This window comes from Phoca vitulina, unplaced genomic scaffold (genome assembly GCF_004348235.1).
Source record: "Phoca vitulina isolate PV1807 unplaced genomic scaffold, GSC_HSeal_1.0 scaffold70, whole genome shotgun sequence".
Taxonomy (NCBI): domain Eukaryota; kingdom Metazoa; phylum Chordata; class Mammalia; order Carnivora; family Phocidae; genus Phoca; species Phoca vitulina.
Genome location: NW_022589773.1, coordinates 7,047,676 through 7,064,698, shown reverse-complemented (window position 1 = coordinate 7,064,698; position 17,023 = coordinate 7,047,676). Strand labels below are relative to the sequence as shown.

The following is a 17,023-nucleotide window of genomic DNA, read 5'->3' as shown; positions in this document are numbered from 1 at the left end:
AAATTAGGTGTTTAAAATTCTTTAAACTTTGCTATGTTGGAAAATTTTCATAATAAAATGTTAGAAAAATGCAAAATATTAAAATATCCCTATATATATATGTATGCAAAAATATGAAAAGACATTAAGAATCTGTAATAGCAAAATACTGTAAATAACCCAAACTCGTCTAGAGAGAAATTTGGTAGAAAAATTATGGATATTAAACATGAATATTAAACCACTTAAAAAGAAATGAAGAATATCTCTATATATTACTATAGAGCATCTCCTGGATATGTTCATGAAGAAGCAAAGTGGAATGTACATTAGCATTCACCTGAGAAACAGTGAGACATACAAATGTATCAGGTATCTCCCCCTTTCTGGAAGTTCACATTAAGCTTTTACAAAAAGCCTACATCAGGGGCACCTGGGCGGCTCAGTTGGTTAAGCGACTGCCATTCGGCTCAGGTCATGATCCTGGAGTTCCGGGATCGAGTCCCGCATCGGGCTCCCTGCTCAGCATGGAGTCCGCTTCTCCCTCTGACCCTCCCCCCTCTCATGTGCTCTCCTCTCTCTCTCTAATAAATGAATAAATAAAATCTTAAAAAAAAAAAAAGTCCACATCAGTACCAGTTTCTGCAAACTGAAAGAATTCCAAAGAGAACTTTAGCTTTTATGAAAAAAGGCAAAGAAGTGAAAAATAGTATTCAGCTTTTATTGTGCAGTGCGGCAGAGTGTATGTATCCTGCGCAGCAAGAACAGCCTCAGCAAGCTCATTCCCTGGGAACTACACTCAGTATATCTCAGCATCAAGCTGACAGCTTTGAACCGTGTCTGGGAGCATCTGTGCTTTATCTCAATTTATTTTGTGCATCTGTTAACAAGATGTGTCCTAAAGTATTAGAAGAGCCTAAGCAGTTAATTTTTGGGTCTAGGAATGCTCAAAAAACTTTTAATATAAATTAATGGTAATCACTTCTTTGTTTTATGCCATTTTGGCCTATGAAATGTTTCAAAGGAATGCCCTACTTTCGGATAGCAGGGGAAACCTGTATACATATAGGTTTTATTTTAAAAAATTATAATATAGGCCAAAGAAAACACAGATAGAAGCTAGTTGGAAAGTGTAATGTTTTATCAGATTGAACTTTGGAAACACAAATGTTTTATAATTATAAAATAGATTTAAATTAAAATTCAATCTAAAATTTGAGAGCAAAATTAATAAAATTAACCTAATGTTTATCAAGTTGGTGATATAACCATCTGGAGAAACTATTTAAAGTGTCTTTAATATGACTTTGATTACTCATTTCTCTCTATATAACTTTTTAGTAATCATATTATTGGACACAGTGTTGGTAATGTTGTTTGTTACCTGTGTGTGTAGCAAATGAGTGATGTTACTGACAACTGGGATTTTTAGCATGGAAGTAAAAGAGAAACAAATGTAAGAAAGCTTTGCTAAAAACTTGTAGTCTTAAATTTCAAATGGAAATAATGAATAAACTCATAATATATTTTATCTAAAAAGTGTGTGCGTGTCCCAAAGAATAATCCAATCAAGAAATGGGCAGAAGACATGAACAGACATTTCTCCAAAGAAGACATCCAAATGGCCAACAGACACACGAAAAAGTGCTCAACATCACTTGGCATCAGGGAAATCCAAATCAAAACCTCAATGAGATACCACCTCACACCAGTCAGAATGGCTAAAATTAACAAGTCAGGAAACGACAGATGTTGACGAGGATGCGGAGAAAGGGGAACCCTCCTACACTGTTGGTGGGAATGCAAGGTGGTGCAGCCACTCTGGAAAACAGTATGGAGTTTCCTCAAAAAGTTACAGATAGAGCTACCCTATGACCCAGCAATTGCACTACTCGGTATTTACCCCAAAGATACAAATGTAGTGAACTGAAGGGGCACCTACACCCCAATGTTTATAGCAGCAACGTCCACAATAGCCAAACTATGGAAAGAGCCAAGATGTCCATCAACAGATGAATGGATAAAGAAGATGTGGTCTATATATACAATGGAATATTATGCAGCCATCAAAAAAAAAATGAAATCTTGCCATTTGCAATGACGTGGATGGAACTAGAGGGTATTATGCTAAGTGAAATAAGTCAATCAGAGAAAGACATGTATCATATGATCTCACTGATATGAGGAATTCTTAATCTCAGGAAACAAACTGAGGGTTGCTGGAGTGTGGGGGGTGGGAGGGATGGGGTGGCTGGGTGATAGACATTGGGGAGGGTATGTGCTATGGTGAGTGCTGTGAATTGTGTAAGACTGATGAATCACAGACCTGTACCTCTGAAACAAATAATACATTATATGTTAAAAAAAAAAAAAATTGAAGAAGAAGATAGTAGGAAGGGAAAAATGAAGGGGGGGGAATCGGAAGGGGAGACGAACCATGAGAGACTATGGACTCTGAGAAACAAACTGAGGGTTTTAGAGGGGAGGTGGGGTGGGGGGATGGGTTAGCCTGGTGATGGGTATTAAGGAGGGCATGTACTGCATGGAGCACTGGGTGTTATATAGAATGAATCACGCAACACTACATCAAAAACTAATGATGTAATATATGGTGACTAACATAATAAAATTTAAAAATAAAATTTAAAAAAATTTTAAAAATAAAAAATAAAATGTGTGTGTATTTCTTAGCTCTGTCTACTTAAATGTCCTAGAAACAATCAAGAACCTAGTAGCAGTGAGCACCCCTAGTGCTCAGACTGTGGTCTCTAACTCCCATATTCTATTAAAGGAAAATGGCTCTCTTTGGAAAAATGACTCTGTGTGAGGTATTTTGTATTGGGTAGGAAGTATAGATGATGAGCTCAGAACACATCTTACCAAAATGCAAGAAAGCCATTAAAGATGACTGTGTGTAAAGGATCAAGAATCAATTTGAAGAAGTTCCCTCTAGCTAAAAAAAATGGGTTAAAGAACCCATAAGAATAAAAAATTCAGTGGGTTGAAACACGTGAAATATGTTTAAATCTCTAAGTTCATAATGACACTTAAGAAAAGTCACTCATAGCTCGGAAGTATGATAGGGAACCGAACCAACTCACTATTCTAAAAGGTACTTCTAGTACCTTTTATTTATCCTACATTTCTTTTTTTTTTTTTTTTTTTTTAAGATTTTATTTATTTATGTATTAGAGAGTGAGAGAGAGAGAAACAGCATGAGAGGGGAGAAGGTCAGAGGGAGAAGCAGGCTCGCCGCTGAGCTGGGAGCCCGATGTGGGACTCGATCCCAGGACTCCAGGATCATGACCTGAGCCGAAGGCAGTCGCTTAACCAACTGAGCCACCCAGGCGCCCCTATCCTACATTTCTTAAACAAACTTCTACCTCACTATAATCAACTAGTTCTAGGTAAGCGTTTCTTTACAGATCATGCCAGCTAGTAAGTGAAAAAAGAATGAGATTATCCGACCATCACCAGTGTGCAGCCTTAATGGAATAATGCATCAAGGCAATGATGACCAGCAGCCTTCCAAAACCTATGAAACAATCCTGCAAAAAGCTGAAGCTGAATTTGATCAACCCTCTCTCACTTTCACTGTTAATTTTCAGGGAATACAGAAACTCCAGGGGACAGAGAACACACTCAACTACTCTACAAGCAATGCTGTGCTGCAACTGGCTTGCACCAGTTTGAACGGGCTCACAGCCAATTGTTAAATTTTCAGTAATTTTGTGAGCTGGCTGTTAATCACTGTTAAAAATTAAATTATATAAACTTACAATTAACTATATTAAAGTGAAGGAATAAATAATCACAATTCACTATTCCCTAATAGTGAATTTCACTATATTTTACCTTTATCTATGCTCTTGGGTTAATTATACCTAATGTATGTATATAGTGGAAATGTTACATAATAGCGTACTATTGCACATCTCTTTCTGACTCTGCATTCAGATGACACACTGGTAGTTTTAAATCAGCCATGATGGGAATATTTACACCACAGAAACCAGCAAGTGCAACAGATCCAGGCTTTTTCATCCTAGAGAGCCAGATGTTGAATATTTACCAGCACACCATTGCCCACAGGGAAGCACTCACTAAAATTCTGACTCTGAACATACGACCCAGTTTCTCTGACAAATAAACTGCAAGGGAAAGAAAAAACATACAGATTAAGACTTAAGAATAATCAAGATAGTGTAATATTAGTGTAACATAAACAAACCAATGGAACAAGCATAGAGTAGAGAAAGAGGCCTAGACATAAGTGGGCAACTGATTTTCTTTTTCCTAAAGATTTTATTTATTTATTTGTCAGAGAGAGAGAGAGAGAGCACAAGCAGGGGGAGCAGCAGACAGAGGGAGAAACAGGCTCCCTGCTGAGCAAGGAGCCCGACGCGAGACTTGATCCAAAGACCCTGGGATCATGACTTGAGCCGAAGGCAGACGCTTAACCAAGTGAGCCACCCAGGCGCCCTGGGCAACTGATTTTTAACAATGGTGCTTCATGTGCTGTAATAACTGGATATACATATGCTAAAAAAAGAAAGAAAGGGAACTTTGATCCCCACCTCACACTGAATAAAAAATCAACTCAAAATGGATCACAGACCTAAATATAAAAACCCAAATTATTAAACTTACAAGAGAAAACCTTTGTGATATTAAATTGGGCAAAGATTTCTTAGATTTGAGACCAAAAGCAGGATCAATAAAAGATAAAGATGATAAAAAGTAGACTTCATCAAAATTAAAAACTGCTGCTCTTCAAAGGACACTGTTCAGAGAATGAAAAGACAGGCTACGGACTGGAAGAAAATATTTGCAAATCATATACCTGATGGAGGACTTAAATCCGGAATATATGAAGAACTCTCAAAACACAGTAATAAAAAAACAGTTATAAAATGGGCAATTTCAACACTCTTTATTAAAGAACATATACAGATGGCAAATAACCCATAAAAAGTTGCTTTAACATCATTAGTCAATAGGGAAATACAAAGTAAAACCCCAATGACATATAAACCTATTATAATGGCTAAAAATCATAAAAACTGGAACAACCACTTTAGAAAAGTTTGTCAGTTTCTTAAAAAGTTATATATACACCTGCCATAGAGTCAGTCCAACCATTCCACTCCTAGGCATTTACACAGGAGAAATGAAAAGGTATATCCCAGAAAGACTTACACACAAAAATGTTCATAGCAGCTTCAATTGTAATAGCAAGAACTGGAAACAACCCAAATGACCAGCAGGTAGACGGATGAAGAACCTGCAGTCTATCTGTACGGTGGAATACTGCTGGGCGATAAAAAGGAATGAACTACTGATAGATGCAGCAACATGGATGAATCTCAGAAGTATGCTCAGTGAAAGAACACAGGCAAAAAAGAATACATGATGGATGATTCCATTTACAGAAAACTGTAGCAACTGCAAACTAATCTTTAGTGACAAAAAGTAGATCACTGGCTGCCTGGGGGGGAAGAGGCTGGAGGGAGGAATGACAAAAGGATAAAAAGAAACTTTTGGGGTTGCTGGATATGCTCATCATTTTGACTGTGGTAATGGTTTTACAAGTACATATGGATGTCAAGGCTTGCGAGACTGTACATACTAAATACACGTCACCCACTGGATGTGAACTGTATCTCCATAGTACTGCTTTAAAAAGAGATGAGATATACCAATTGAGATGTATATTTCAATATTAATTCAAACAAATAAGTTGTTTTAAAAAGAGATTTTGAGACAATCGGGGAAACTGACAAACTGCCCAGATATGGGATAACATTATTCCAGTTAAAGAGTAGACTTTTACGGGCACCGGGGTGGCACAGTTGGTTAAGTGTCTGACTCTTGGTTTTGGCTCAGGTTGTGATTTCAGGGTCGTGAGACTGAGCCCCCGCGTCAGGCTCTGTGCTCAGCGGGGAGTCTGCTTAAGACTCTCTCTCCCTCTCCCTTTGCCCCTCCCCCTGCACTCATTCTCTCTCTCAAATAAATAAATCTTTAAAAAAAAAAGAGTAGACTTTTAGATAGAACACTCTGAAACATTTAAGAATGATATGATATCCTGGGGAGAAGAGGAAATGGGTAGAGATATATATGAAACAAGAATGGCCATGATTTGATAAAAGTCTAAGAGGAATAACTTAGATGGAGGTTCATTATACTATTTTTTATATACATCCTTCTATAACAACATAATCTCTAATACAGATCCAAAAATAAAGAAATGTTAAGGATTCATGAGGGGAAAGTCCTTTAGGCTACTTGTGACAGAATTAGGAAACCAGCAGAACCCATTTCTTTCTTTTTTTGTTTTTAAAGATTTTATTTATTTATTTGACAGAGAGAGAGAGACAGTGAGAGAGGGAACACAAGCAGGGGGAGTGGGAGAGGGAGAAGCAGGCTTCCCACTGAGCAGGGAGCCCGATGCGGGGCTCAATCCCAGGACCCTGGGATCATGACCTGAGCCAAAGGCAGACACCCAACCGACTGAGCCACCCAGGTGCCCCTACAGCAGAACTCATTTCTATAATGCTATTCTGATTACAGACTATAATCTAGTTCTGATTTCTAAAAGATGCAATGAATTTGAGGATTCTTTCATAACTCAGATGACCTAATAGAAGTTAATAAATTCCAAAAAGTTCAGTAAGAACAGACTTTGTGTTAAGACCACAAAAGAAGTACTTTTTCTGTTTGCTTGCCTTAAAGAACATCATATCTAAACATGAAGGGCTAGAACATAAAAGGGTAAGGCATATGGGAGATGCAGTCTTGAAGTGATACACAGACACTCAAAGTGAAGCAAACAGTGGAGCTCAGAAGAGAGCATTTGCGGCAAGTGATTCCCTCCTTGAAAGTGATCGCCCTGCCCCCGTGCACTCTGGGGCACACCAGTCATGAGTGGATGGACAGACGTGCCCGACGCATCCTCCCTTACCATCTGTCACTGCAACAAGCCATGTTGGGAGCAGTATAAAATCACCAAGGACAGGCTCGTTAACCTTATTCTCTATTGACTACAAATTATTACAAAAACACATTCTATGAAAGCTCTGTGAGGCAGATCCCATTTCCTATCTGAATTGGCACCAAATACAGTTTTTACTGGCAGTTTTAGCAGACTGGATTTTCAACAGGAAGAGATGTATAATTAATCCCTCAGTTCCAGAGGGATGAAAGCGGTTATATTTCTAACTGTTATAAAAGCATTGTAATTGCTATCACTCTAAATTTAACACCCCCTTTCCCCCCACCTTTTGACTAATTCAAAGACCTTTACAGTTCTTGGTACGTTATTAAAAATCTTGGGAGATGATTTTCCATCAAAGCTGCTTATAGATATAAAGTGGTCTAATCTACGATTTGTAATGCGAATAATGCTATATGCAAATTTTATAGTTAAACATTTGTTTCTAAATGGGCGAAATTATAGAAGAAATAGAACTGTTTTAACAACTGTTACTTAATTTAAAAATAAATGAGGCAATAATGCTAACATTTACTGCATGCTTACTAGGTGCCAGATGCTATTCAAAGCGCTTTACATTAATTTGGTCATGATAATTAATCCCATGAGTTAGATCCAATTAATAGCTCCATTTTACAGGTAAGGAAACTGAGGCAGAGGTCATATGTTAACAAATGAAAGAGCCATGTTTCATATCCACTCATTCTATCTCCAAAGCCCAGACTCAAACTCTGTGCTCTTTAGGGAGTAAGAGGGCAGAGAAATACACTCAGATAGAAGACAGTCAAGATGTGGGCAGAGAAAACATACATAATGCCAAACGTCCAAATATCCATTCAGTCAATATCTTTTCACCTCAATACGTGAAAGGGTGTAGGGAACCAAAAAAAAGTGGGTTCTAGAAATAAAACTTGATTGACTACTTAACCAGGGCAAGTGGATTTAACCTAACATGTAAACAATACCTCTTCCTTCCTTCCCAAGTACTGAAAGGGAAGTGAATTTGAGGCTAAACTTGTGAGCTCCTCAGAAATTTGCCATATATGTTTTAAAGAGGTGTTTTCCAGCTTTAAGAAAATTCAATCTTCACTGTCTAAGCAAAAAATACTTGGAAACAAACTATAATGAAAAATATTTCATTGCAGGTATTTTGTAATGATGCTTCCTCAACACTCTCTTTTCATAAGGAATTTTTTACTTTTTTTTTTTTTATTATTATGTTAGTCACCATACAAGGACTTTTTTACTTTTAAGGAAGGAGGGGAGCATTGTTCCATATTACTGAATAGGGAAGTCCTCAGCCACCCTAGCAGCCCCTCCTCTGCTCACACAACCAACATCTTCTCCCCTTTTCAGTTCTTCATAGCAAATTGGTGTAAATGGCACTTTTCAACCATTCCTGCCATTCACTGCAGGTAAGAGCATGAATGTCCAACAACATCCGCTTTGAACGCTAGCTCTGCAATTCTTAGCAAGTCCTTTCACCTCTATGTCTCCCCATGAGGTCAGCAACAGTGTCAACTCCTTCACTGAGGGGCAGCAAAGGGTTAAGGAGTTAAGACATGGAAGCATTTAGAGCAGCTCCCGGCCCACAACAAATGCTCTGTAAATGTTAGATTTATTCTTATAGTCTTGTAGCAAAATACTCCCAAGACGTCATCACAAGCATCCTCAGACATGAGAACACCATGTGATAAGGAACACGTAATATTTCCGTAATGAAAGGGGGAAGGAAGGAAGAAGAAAAGGAAAGGAATAGCACATTTGTCAACAAAATGTGTCCAATCTGAGGAAAATATATGCTCTTTGGGGTGTATGTCTGAACATAAGTGAGGGTACATTAAATTAATCTATCAGGAAGTTCTAAACTGAGAGGTGTACTGAATATACATTTTGGCTGGGTGCCAGACCAGCCTGAGTGTTAGATCAGCATTCGGATAAAGTGGAGATCAGAGAGCATCACCGTCATCAGATGTACTTCTCAAATGCAAACGTAATTTTGAAATTATCAAAAAACTGTAATAGTATTATTGTGATAATTTTAAAGTTTGACAGGGCAGTGCAGAAACAAGAACTTCACAGCACGGTGGGCCACTGGATGGCCATGCCCCTGCACCATGGCCCAGCTCCTGCAGTTCTAACTAGACGCTCACTGTCCACTGCAGTCAGCAGAAAAGAGGGGGGTCTGCCAGCTAGCTCTGCTAGGACCCTGCAGACCGTGAGACTGCCACCAAATCATTAAGTACTATTTTGTCTTCCAGAGTAGCCAACTGAATTATTTTGTCTAATATTATGAAAGCTAGAGTACCTCAATCAATTCCATAGATTAGAGTTATGCTATAATTGACTCTATTATTCTGCTTTACATAGCCTGAATTTGTATAAATGGTTTATTGGCTCAAAAAAGATACAATTTTTCCTGAAGGTGTCTAGTTAACTCACTTTCTCAACATTCATATAAACTTTAATCTACTTCCTTAGTTAGCTGTCTAAATATTCATATTGTTAACTTATTTCTTTAATTCAAAACATTTCTTAGTTGTTCTGAATAGTAAATTAACAGCTTCCATAATCATCAATCATTGCAGCATTTTACTCTTGCAATAAGGAGAATAATGACAGCAAATATTTATACAGCATTAACTACATGCCAGGTCCTCCCGTGTGACGCACGCGCACGCGCACACACAGCCAACCAGTCCTTATAACAACACTAAGATGTAGGTACTATTATTATTCCCATTTTACACATGAAGAAAACTGGCACAGAGAGAATAAATAACCTGCCCAAACTAGTATGGCAGGGTTGGGATGTGAACCCACATGCTGGCCAGGGGTCTGTGCTCTTGACCACTGGACACCTTGCCTCTCGGCAGCTGAAGAATGAGGAAGAGTTAAATCAGTGAAGAGTGAAGGGGTTTGGAAGTGAGGTAGGGAAAAAAAGGCCACAGCACTTGCAGCAGCACCCTGGCATGCGTGGGGCGGGGGCAGGAGAAAGGTGCTTGCAAACGCCAGATGGGGCCACGTGCTGCACCCACTGAAGGCACCCGAGCAGCGGCACTTGAGGGCTCTGAGGGGCACAGACCGTGCAGGACTGTACAGGTCAGATCAAGGGGCGGGAAAAGAACAGCAAGCCCCTGGGGTCTTGCACCAGGGGTGAGGACATGACGACCAGAATGCTAGTGTGAAAACCACGGTGCTGTGGAAATGGCTGGTCGAAGGTGAGAAAGCACGAAGCCCCGTGACAGACCGGATGAGAGGACGGTGAGGAGTGGAGAGGAGAGGAGATGAGAAGGTACCTGTTACCAGGGCAGGGTGACAGACTGGATTTGGGGGAAGGAAGAGGGTCGAGAAGAAGGAAGTCTCAAGGATGACTCCTAGGTTTCTGATTTGTGCAACTGGATGGATGGCAATGGGCTGTTCCACAAGATGGAAACACCTGATGAGGACAGAGGTTTCTGGACTTCTCCTGGACATGTACAGCAGGAGGAGCATCTGCGATGTCTATGGGGAGGTGTCCAGAGTAGGCAGCTAAATACACACACCCGCAGCCCACGCTGATGGTGGGAGCCAGAGATACAGTCTGGGGTCCGCACATAAATGACGATTCAAGCTGCAGAGGTGCATGAGATCCTATAAAGGACACTAAAAAGAGGGCCTGTGGCAGAGCCCTGAAGAACTCGACATTTTAAAAGACCAGAAAGACAAGGATGAGTCTGCAAAGGAGGCGCTAAGAGGCAAAAGGAAAAACCAGAAGAGTACAGATATCACAGAAACCAGGGAAAGCAAGCTTAAGAAGAAATCAATAAAGCCAAATGCTCTGACAGGTCAAGAAAGATGCCGATGGAAACATCTATTAGGTGTGGAGACACGTGGTGACTGTTTCCGAAGGGCAATGGGGACAGAGCCAGACCTGGAGTGAAGTGAGGCTTAAGTGAGAGGAGAGGAAATGAAGAAAGAGTACATACAATGCTGAGAAAGGTAGCCAAATGAGAATGTGGGGCAAGAGTAGCAGATTTAAAATAGGTGACAGTGAGCATGCCTAAACTGTTGATAAAGACCAAAGTGGGGAGGAAGGTGAATACACCTCAAAGGGAGGGAGCTGACAGTGTGAGGTTTCTCCACAGGAACAGGATCCAAAGCCTGAGCAAGTGGCAGGAGAGATGGCGCCTCTATCTGACCACGAGGGAAGGAGGCTCGGAGGCAAGCCGGTGCAGGCCGTTTGTACCTCTAAGAGCGGAAAGATGATAGAGTTCCCATCTGATGGTTCCCAATTTCTGTGTGACATAGGAGGCAAAGTTGTATCCAGAAAACGAAAGAGGCGGTGTGGGTATGGGAAGGAGGGGGGGAGGGGAAAGTGGGGGCAGTGTCAGGGTTTTAAGGAGACACGAAGGATGGAATTGACCATTGTAAAGAGCGGGAGAAAGAGTGAGCGCAAGAAAAGAGGAATGCTGGGCAGTGTTGAGGGCTCGTTTCAGAATGCAGGGGATTGAGAACTTACAGGGGTTCCTGTTGGCTCTGCGGTGTGAGCTGCAGTGCTCAGCCTGAGGGTGCAGGGAGAGAGAAGGCAGACAGCTGGTGGTCATCCAGGAGGTGGGTTCTGCTAGCAAGGCACAACAAAAGATCCAAGGGCAAGGGAGTTTAAGGACTGGGCAAGGATGCTAGAAGTGGATCAGGGACCTCAGCTCCATGAAGAAAGAGGGAGGATGGACTCAGAATAAAGGGACAAAAGATGAGGGTCCTGGTAAAGGAAGATTAATTACAGTACAAGCTGCTGATGGAAAAGAGGTTGTGGGCACTGGGTGGAATACCTAAACTTAACTCATTAATTATCATTAATAATCAGTCACTAGATTACTTGAATTATTAATGAGTTTGATTATTCATTAATATATCAAGATCAACCTTCTGTGATATAATAAAAGGTGAGCTTCCTGCTCTGTGAAGGACTCTTAGGAATCGTTGAGAAAAAGACCAACAATCCACGGGGAAAATGAATAAAATACCCACTTGGCTGGAGATTCCTCCTCCAGGGGGCCGGGGGACTCTTCCACCGCTGTGGTCTCTTCCATTGGTGCAGTCTGCTCCACGTCACTGAAAAGCAGTGAGAATCATTCTGGTCACACAAATATGTTCACACCAATGCTCTTACATATGCAAGATAAAAAAAAAATACATTTTGTGGGCGCCTGGGTGGCTCAGTTGGTTAAGCATCTACCTTAGGTTCAGGTCATGATCCCGGAGTCCCGGGATGGAGTCCCGCATGGGGCTCCCTGCTCAGCAGGGAGTCTGCTTCTCCCTCTGACCATCCCCCCTTCTCATGCCCTCTCTCTCAAATAAATAAAATAAAATCTTTAAAAGTAAAAAAAAATACATTTTAATATTCTTTTTTGTAAGTAAATACCATTCAAGTAATTATATACACAAACAGGTAATCTGCATCAAAATGAAAATGAGAAAACTGCTAATCCACTGAAGTTACTTGAAAGATGTGAAAAGTACTTTTAGAAAAAGAAGTTTCTACGAATGGCCTAAAATTAAAAATAGCTTATAATAAACAAGAACAATTATTTAAAACTCTTACTGTCCTAGGAAATTTCAAGTATTAGCAGAGGCCATAAAATTGCTCAACCTGTGCTTTTAGAATGTGTTCAAATTTAAGCGACCATCAACAATACAGACTGCTAAATACATAGGATGTCATATATGAACCTCACGGTAATCACAAACCAAAAACCTGTGATACACAAAAAATAAAGAGAAAATAATCCAAACATAATATTAAGAAAGTCATCAAATCACAAGCGAAGAAAGCAAGAGAATAAAGGAAAAGAGAAGAAATAAAAAAAAACAACCACCAGGAAACGATTAACAAAATGGCAGTAATGCACACCTATCAATAACTGGACTAAATGCTCCAATAAAAGACGTAAGGTGACTGAATGGATAAAAAAAGCAAGACCCATCTGTATTCTGCCTACAAGAGACTCACTTAGACCTAAAGACATACACAGGCTGAAAATGAAGAGATGGAAAAAACATTTATCATGCAAATAGAAGCAAAAAAAAAAAAAAAAGCTGGGGTATCAATATTTTTATCAGACAAAATAGACTAAAACAAAAACTCTAACAAGAGACAAGGAAGAGTACTATATAATGATAAAGAGATCAATCCAAGAAAAGAATATAACAATTATAAATATCTATGCACCCAACACAGGAGCACCTAAACATATAAAGTAAATGTTAAAAGGAGAAATCAATAGTGATACAGTAATAGTACAAGACTTTAACACCCACTTACATTAATGGATAGATCATCCAGACAGAAAATCAATCAGTGGCTTTGAAAGACACATTAGGCCAGATGGACTTAACAGATATAGAACAAACCATCCCCAAACAGCAGAATATACATTCTTTTCGAGTGCACTTGAAATATTCTCCAGGATAAATCACATGTTAGGCCACAAAATAGGTCTCAATGAATTTAAAAGACTGAAATCATATCAAGCATCTTTTTCTGATCACAATATAAAGCCAGAAATCAATTACAATAATAAGACTGGAAAAAACACACACATGTAGATGCTAAGCAACATGCTACTAAAAAACCAATGGGTCAACAAAGAAATCAAAGAGGAAATCAAAAATACCTTGAGACTAATGAAAACACAATGGTCCAGGGGCACCTGGGTGGCTCAGTCGGTTAAGTACTGCCTTCAGCAGAGGTCATGATCCCAGGGTCCTGGGGTCAGGCTGCCTGCTCAGCAGGGAGCCTGCTTCTCCTCTCCCTCTGGCCTTCCCCTGGCTTGTGCTCTCTCTCTCTCAAAGAAATAAAATCTCTAAAAACAACAACAACAACAACAACACAACGGTCCAAAATCTTTGGGACACAGCAAAAGCAGTTCTAAGAGGGAAGTTTATAACAATGCAAGCCTATCTCAAAAACCAAGAAAAATCTCAAACAATTTAACTCTACACCTAAAGGAACTAGAAAAAGAGGAACAAAGCCCAAAGTGAGTATAAGAAAAGAAATAATAAAGATCAGAGCAGAAATAAATGAAATAGAAACAAAAAGCACAATGAAAAGGTCCATGAAACTAAGAGCTGGTTCTTTGAAAAGATAAATAAAATTGATAAACCTTTAGCCAGATTCATCAAGGGAAAAAAAAATAAAAAGAGAGAACCCAAATAAATAAAATTGCAAATGAACGATAAGTTATAACTGACACTACAGAAATACAAAGAATCATAAGAGACTACAAAAAATTATACACCAACAAATTGGACAACTAGAAGAAATGGATAAATTCCTAGAAACAAACAATCATCCAAGACTGAACAGGAAGAAATAAAAAATCCGTAACTGGCCAATTATTAGTAATGAAATTGAGTTAGCAATAAAAAAAACTCTAGGAGTAGATGGTTTCATAGGTAAATTCTATCAAATATTTAAAGAAGAGTTAATATTTATCCTTCTCAAACTATTCCAAAAAATAAAGACGAAGAAATGCTTCCAAATTTACTCTACGAGGCCAGGATTACCCTTACACCAAAGTAAAAAAAAAAAAGACACTACAGAAAGAATTACAGGCCAATATCCCTGGTGGACATAGATGTAAAAATCTCTAACAAAATATTAGCAAACAGCATTCAATTCATTTACCATGATCATATTGGATTTATCCCAGGAATGCAAGGATGAACTCAATACCTGCACATCAATCAACGTGACCTACCACATTAACAAAATGAAGATGAAAATGATATGACCATCTCAATAGATGCTGAAAAAGCAATTCACAAAATTCAACATCCATTCATGATAAAAACTCTCAACACAGTGGGTATAGAGGGAACATACCTCAACATAATAAAGGTCATATATGAAAAACTCATAGCCAATATCATACTCGATGGTGAAAAACTGAAAACACTTCCTCTAAGATCAGGAACAAAACAAGGATGTCCACTCCCACCACTTTTATTCAACATAGTACTAAAAGTCCTAGCCACACCAATCAGACAAGAAAAAGAAATAAAAGGCATCCAAATAGGTAAGAAATAAAACTGTCACTGGGGCGCCTGGGTGGCTCAGATGGTTAAGCGTCTGCCTTCGGCTCAGGTCATGATCCCAGGGTCCTGGGATCAAGTCCCGCATCGGGCTTCCTGCTAGGCGGGGAGCCTGCTTCTCCCTCTGCCTCTGCCTCTCTCTCTGACTCTCATGAATAAATAAATAAAACATTAAAAAAAAAAAAAAAGAAATAAAACTGTCACTATTTGCAGATGACATGATAATATATATAGAAAACCCTAAATTACCCACCAAAAAATCATTAGAATAAATGATTTCAGTAAAGTTGCAGGACAAAATGAATATACAGAAATCTGTTGCATTCCTATATATTAATAATGAATTAGCAGAGACATTACAAAACAATCCCATATACAATTGCATTAAAAAGAATAAAATGCCTATGAATAAACAGAACCAAGGAGGTGAAAGACCTGTACTGTGAAAACTATAAGACACTGATAAAAGAAATTGAAGACAACACAAATAAATGAAAAGATACTCTATGCTCATGGATTGAAAGAATATTGTTAAAATGTCCAGGCCACCACAAAGCAATCTATAGATTCAATGCAATCCCAAAATGCCAATGCTATTCTTCACAGAACTAAAACAAACAATCCTAAAGGTGTATGGAACCACAAAAGACCCCAAATAGCCAAAGCACACTTGAGAGAAGAACAAAGCTAAAGAGATCACAATCCCAGATTTCAAACTATACTACAAAGCTGTAATAACAAAACAGTATAGTACTGACACAATAATAAAGATATAGATCAATGCAACAGAAGAGAGCCCAGAACTAAACTCATGCTTATATGGTCAACTAGTCTATGACAAAGGAGGCAAGAACATGCAATGGGGAAAAGACAGCCTCTTCAACAAGTAGTATTGGGAAAACTGGACGGCTACATGCAAAAGGATGAAACTGGACCACTTCCTTACACCATACACAAAAATAAAATCAAAATGGATTAAAGACCTGAATGTAAAAACTGAAACCATAAAATTCCCGAGAGAAAGAAAGAAACAAACCAACCACAGGTATGAAACTCCTGGACATCTGTTTAGCAATATTTTTCTCCTCAGCCAAGGGAAACAAAAGCAAAAACAGACTATTGGGACTACATCAAACTAAATAAAAAGCTTTGCACAATGAAAGAAACCATCAAGAAAATGAAAAGGCGACCTACTGAATGGGAGAAGATCTTTGAAAAGGGGTCAATATCCAAAATATATAAAGAACTCATACAATTCAACACCAAAAAAACCTAACAGTCCAATTTAAAAATTCTCCAAAGAAGACATACAGATGGCCAACAGATACATGAAAAGATGCTCAACATCACTCATCATCAGGGAAATGCAAAAATCAAAACCACAATGAGATACAATCTCACACCAGTCAGAATAGCTAGTATTAAAAAGACAAGAAGTAACAAGTGTTGCTGAGGATGTGGAGAAAAGGAAATCCTTGTGCACTGTCGGTGGGAATATAAATTGGTGCAGCCACTACGGCAAACAGTATGGAGGTTACTCAAACAATTAAAATAGAATTACCCTATGATCCAGCAATGCCACTTTGGGTATTTACCCCACCCCCCAATGAAAAGATGAATTGTATGTATGTATGTATTTACTTATTTATTTATAAGATTATTTAAGAGAGAGAGTGTGTGCACAAGCGGGGAGAGGGGCAGAGGGGGAGAGAGAATCCCAAGCAGACTCCCCACCAAGCATGGAGCCTGATGCAGGGCTCAATCCCACAACCTGAGTCAAAATCCCGAGTCAGACGCTTAACAACTGAGCCACTCAGGTGCCCCAAAAGATGAATTCTATTTTTTTATTTTTTATTTTTTTTTTAATTTTATTTATTTATTTGAGAGAGAGAGAGCAAAAGCACGAGCAGGGTGAGGGGCAAAAGGGAGAAGCAGACTCCTCACCGAGCAGGGAGCCCGATGCAGCACTTGATCCTG

At 39.1% G+C, this 17,023-nt stretch overlaps 1 protein-coding gene across 1 annotated transcript in view; it reads right to left on the bottom strand.

Annotated features, from left to right (window-relative positions):
- HABP4 (hyaluronan binding protein 4) overlaps positions 1 to 17,023 on the bottom strand; it is a 42,281-nt gene that overhangs the window by 9,182 nt on the left and 16,076 nt on the right. The window contains exon 5 of the mRNA XM_032392902.1: positions 11,981 to 12,064. Within this exon, the coding sequence (XP_032248793.1) occupies positions 11,981 to 12,064 (84 nt within the window). The remainder of the gene's footprint in view (positions 1 to 11,980; positions 12,065 to 17,023) is intronic.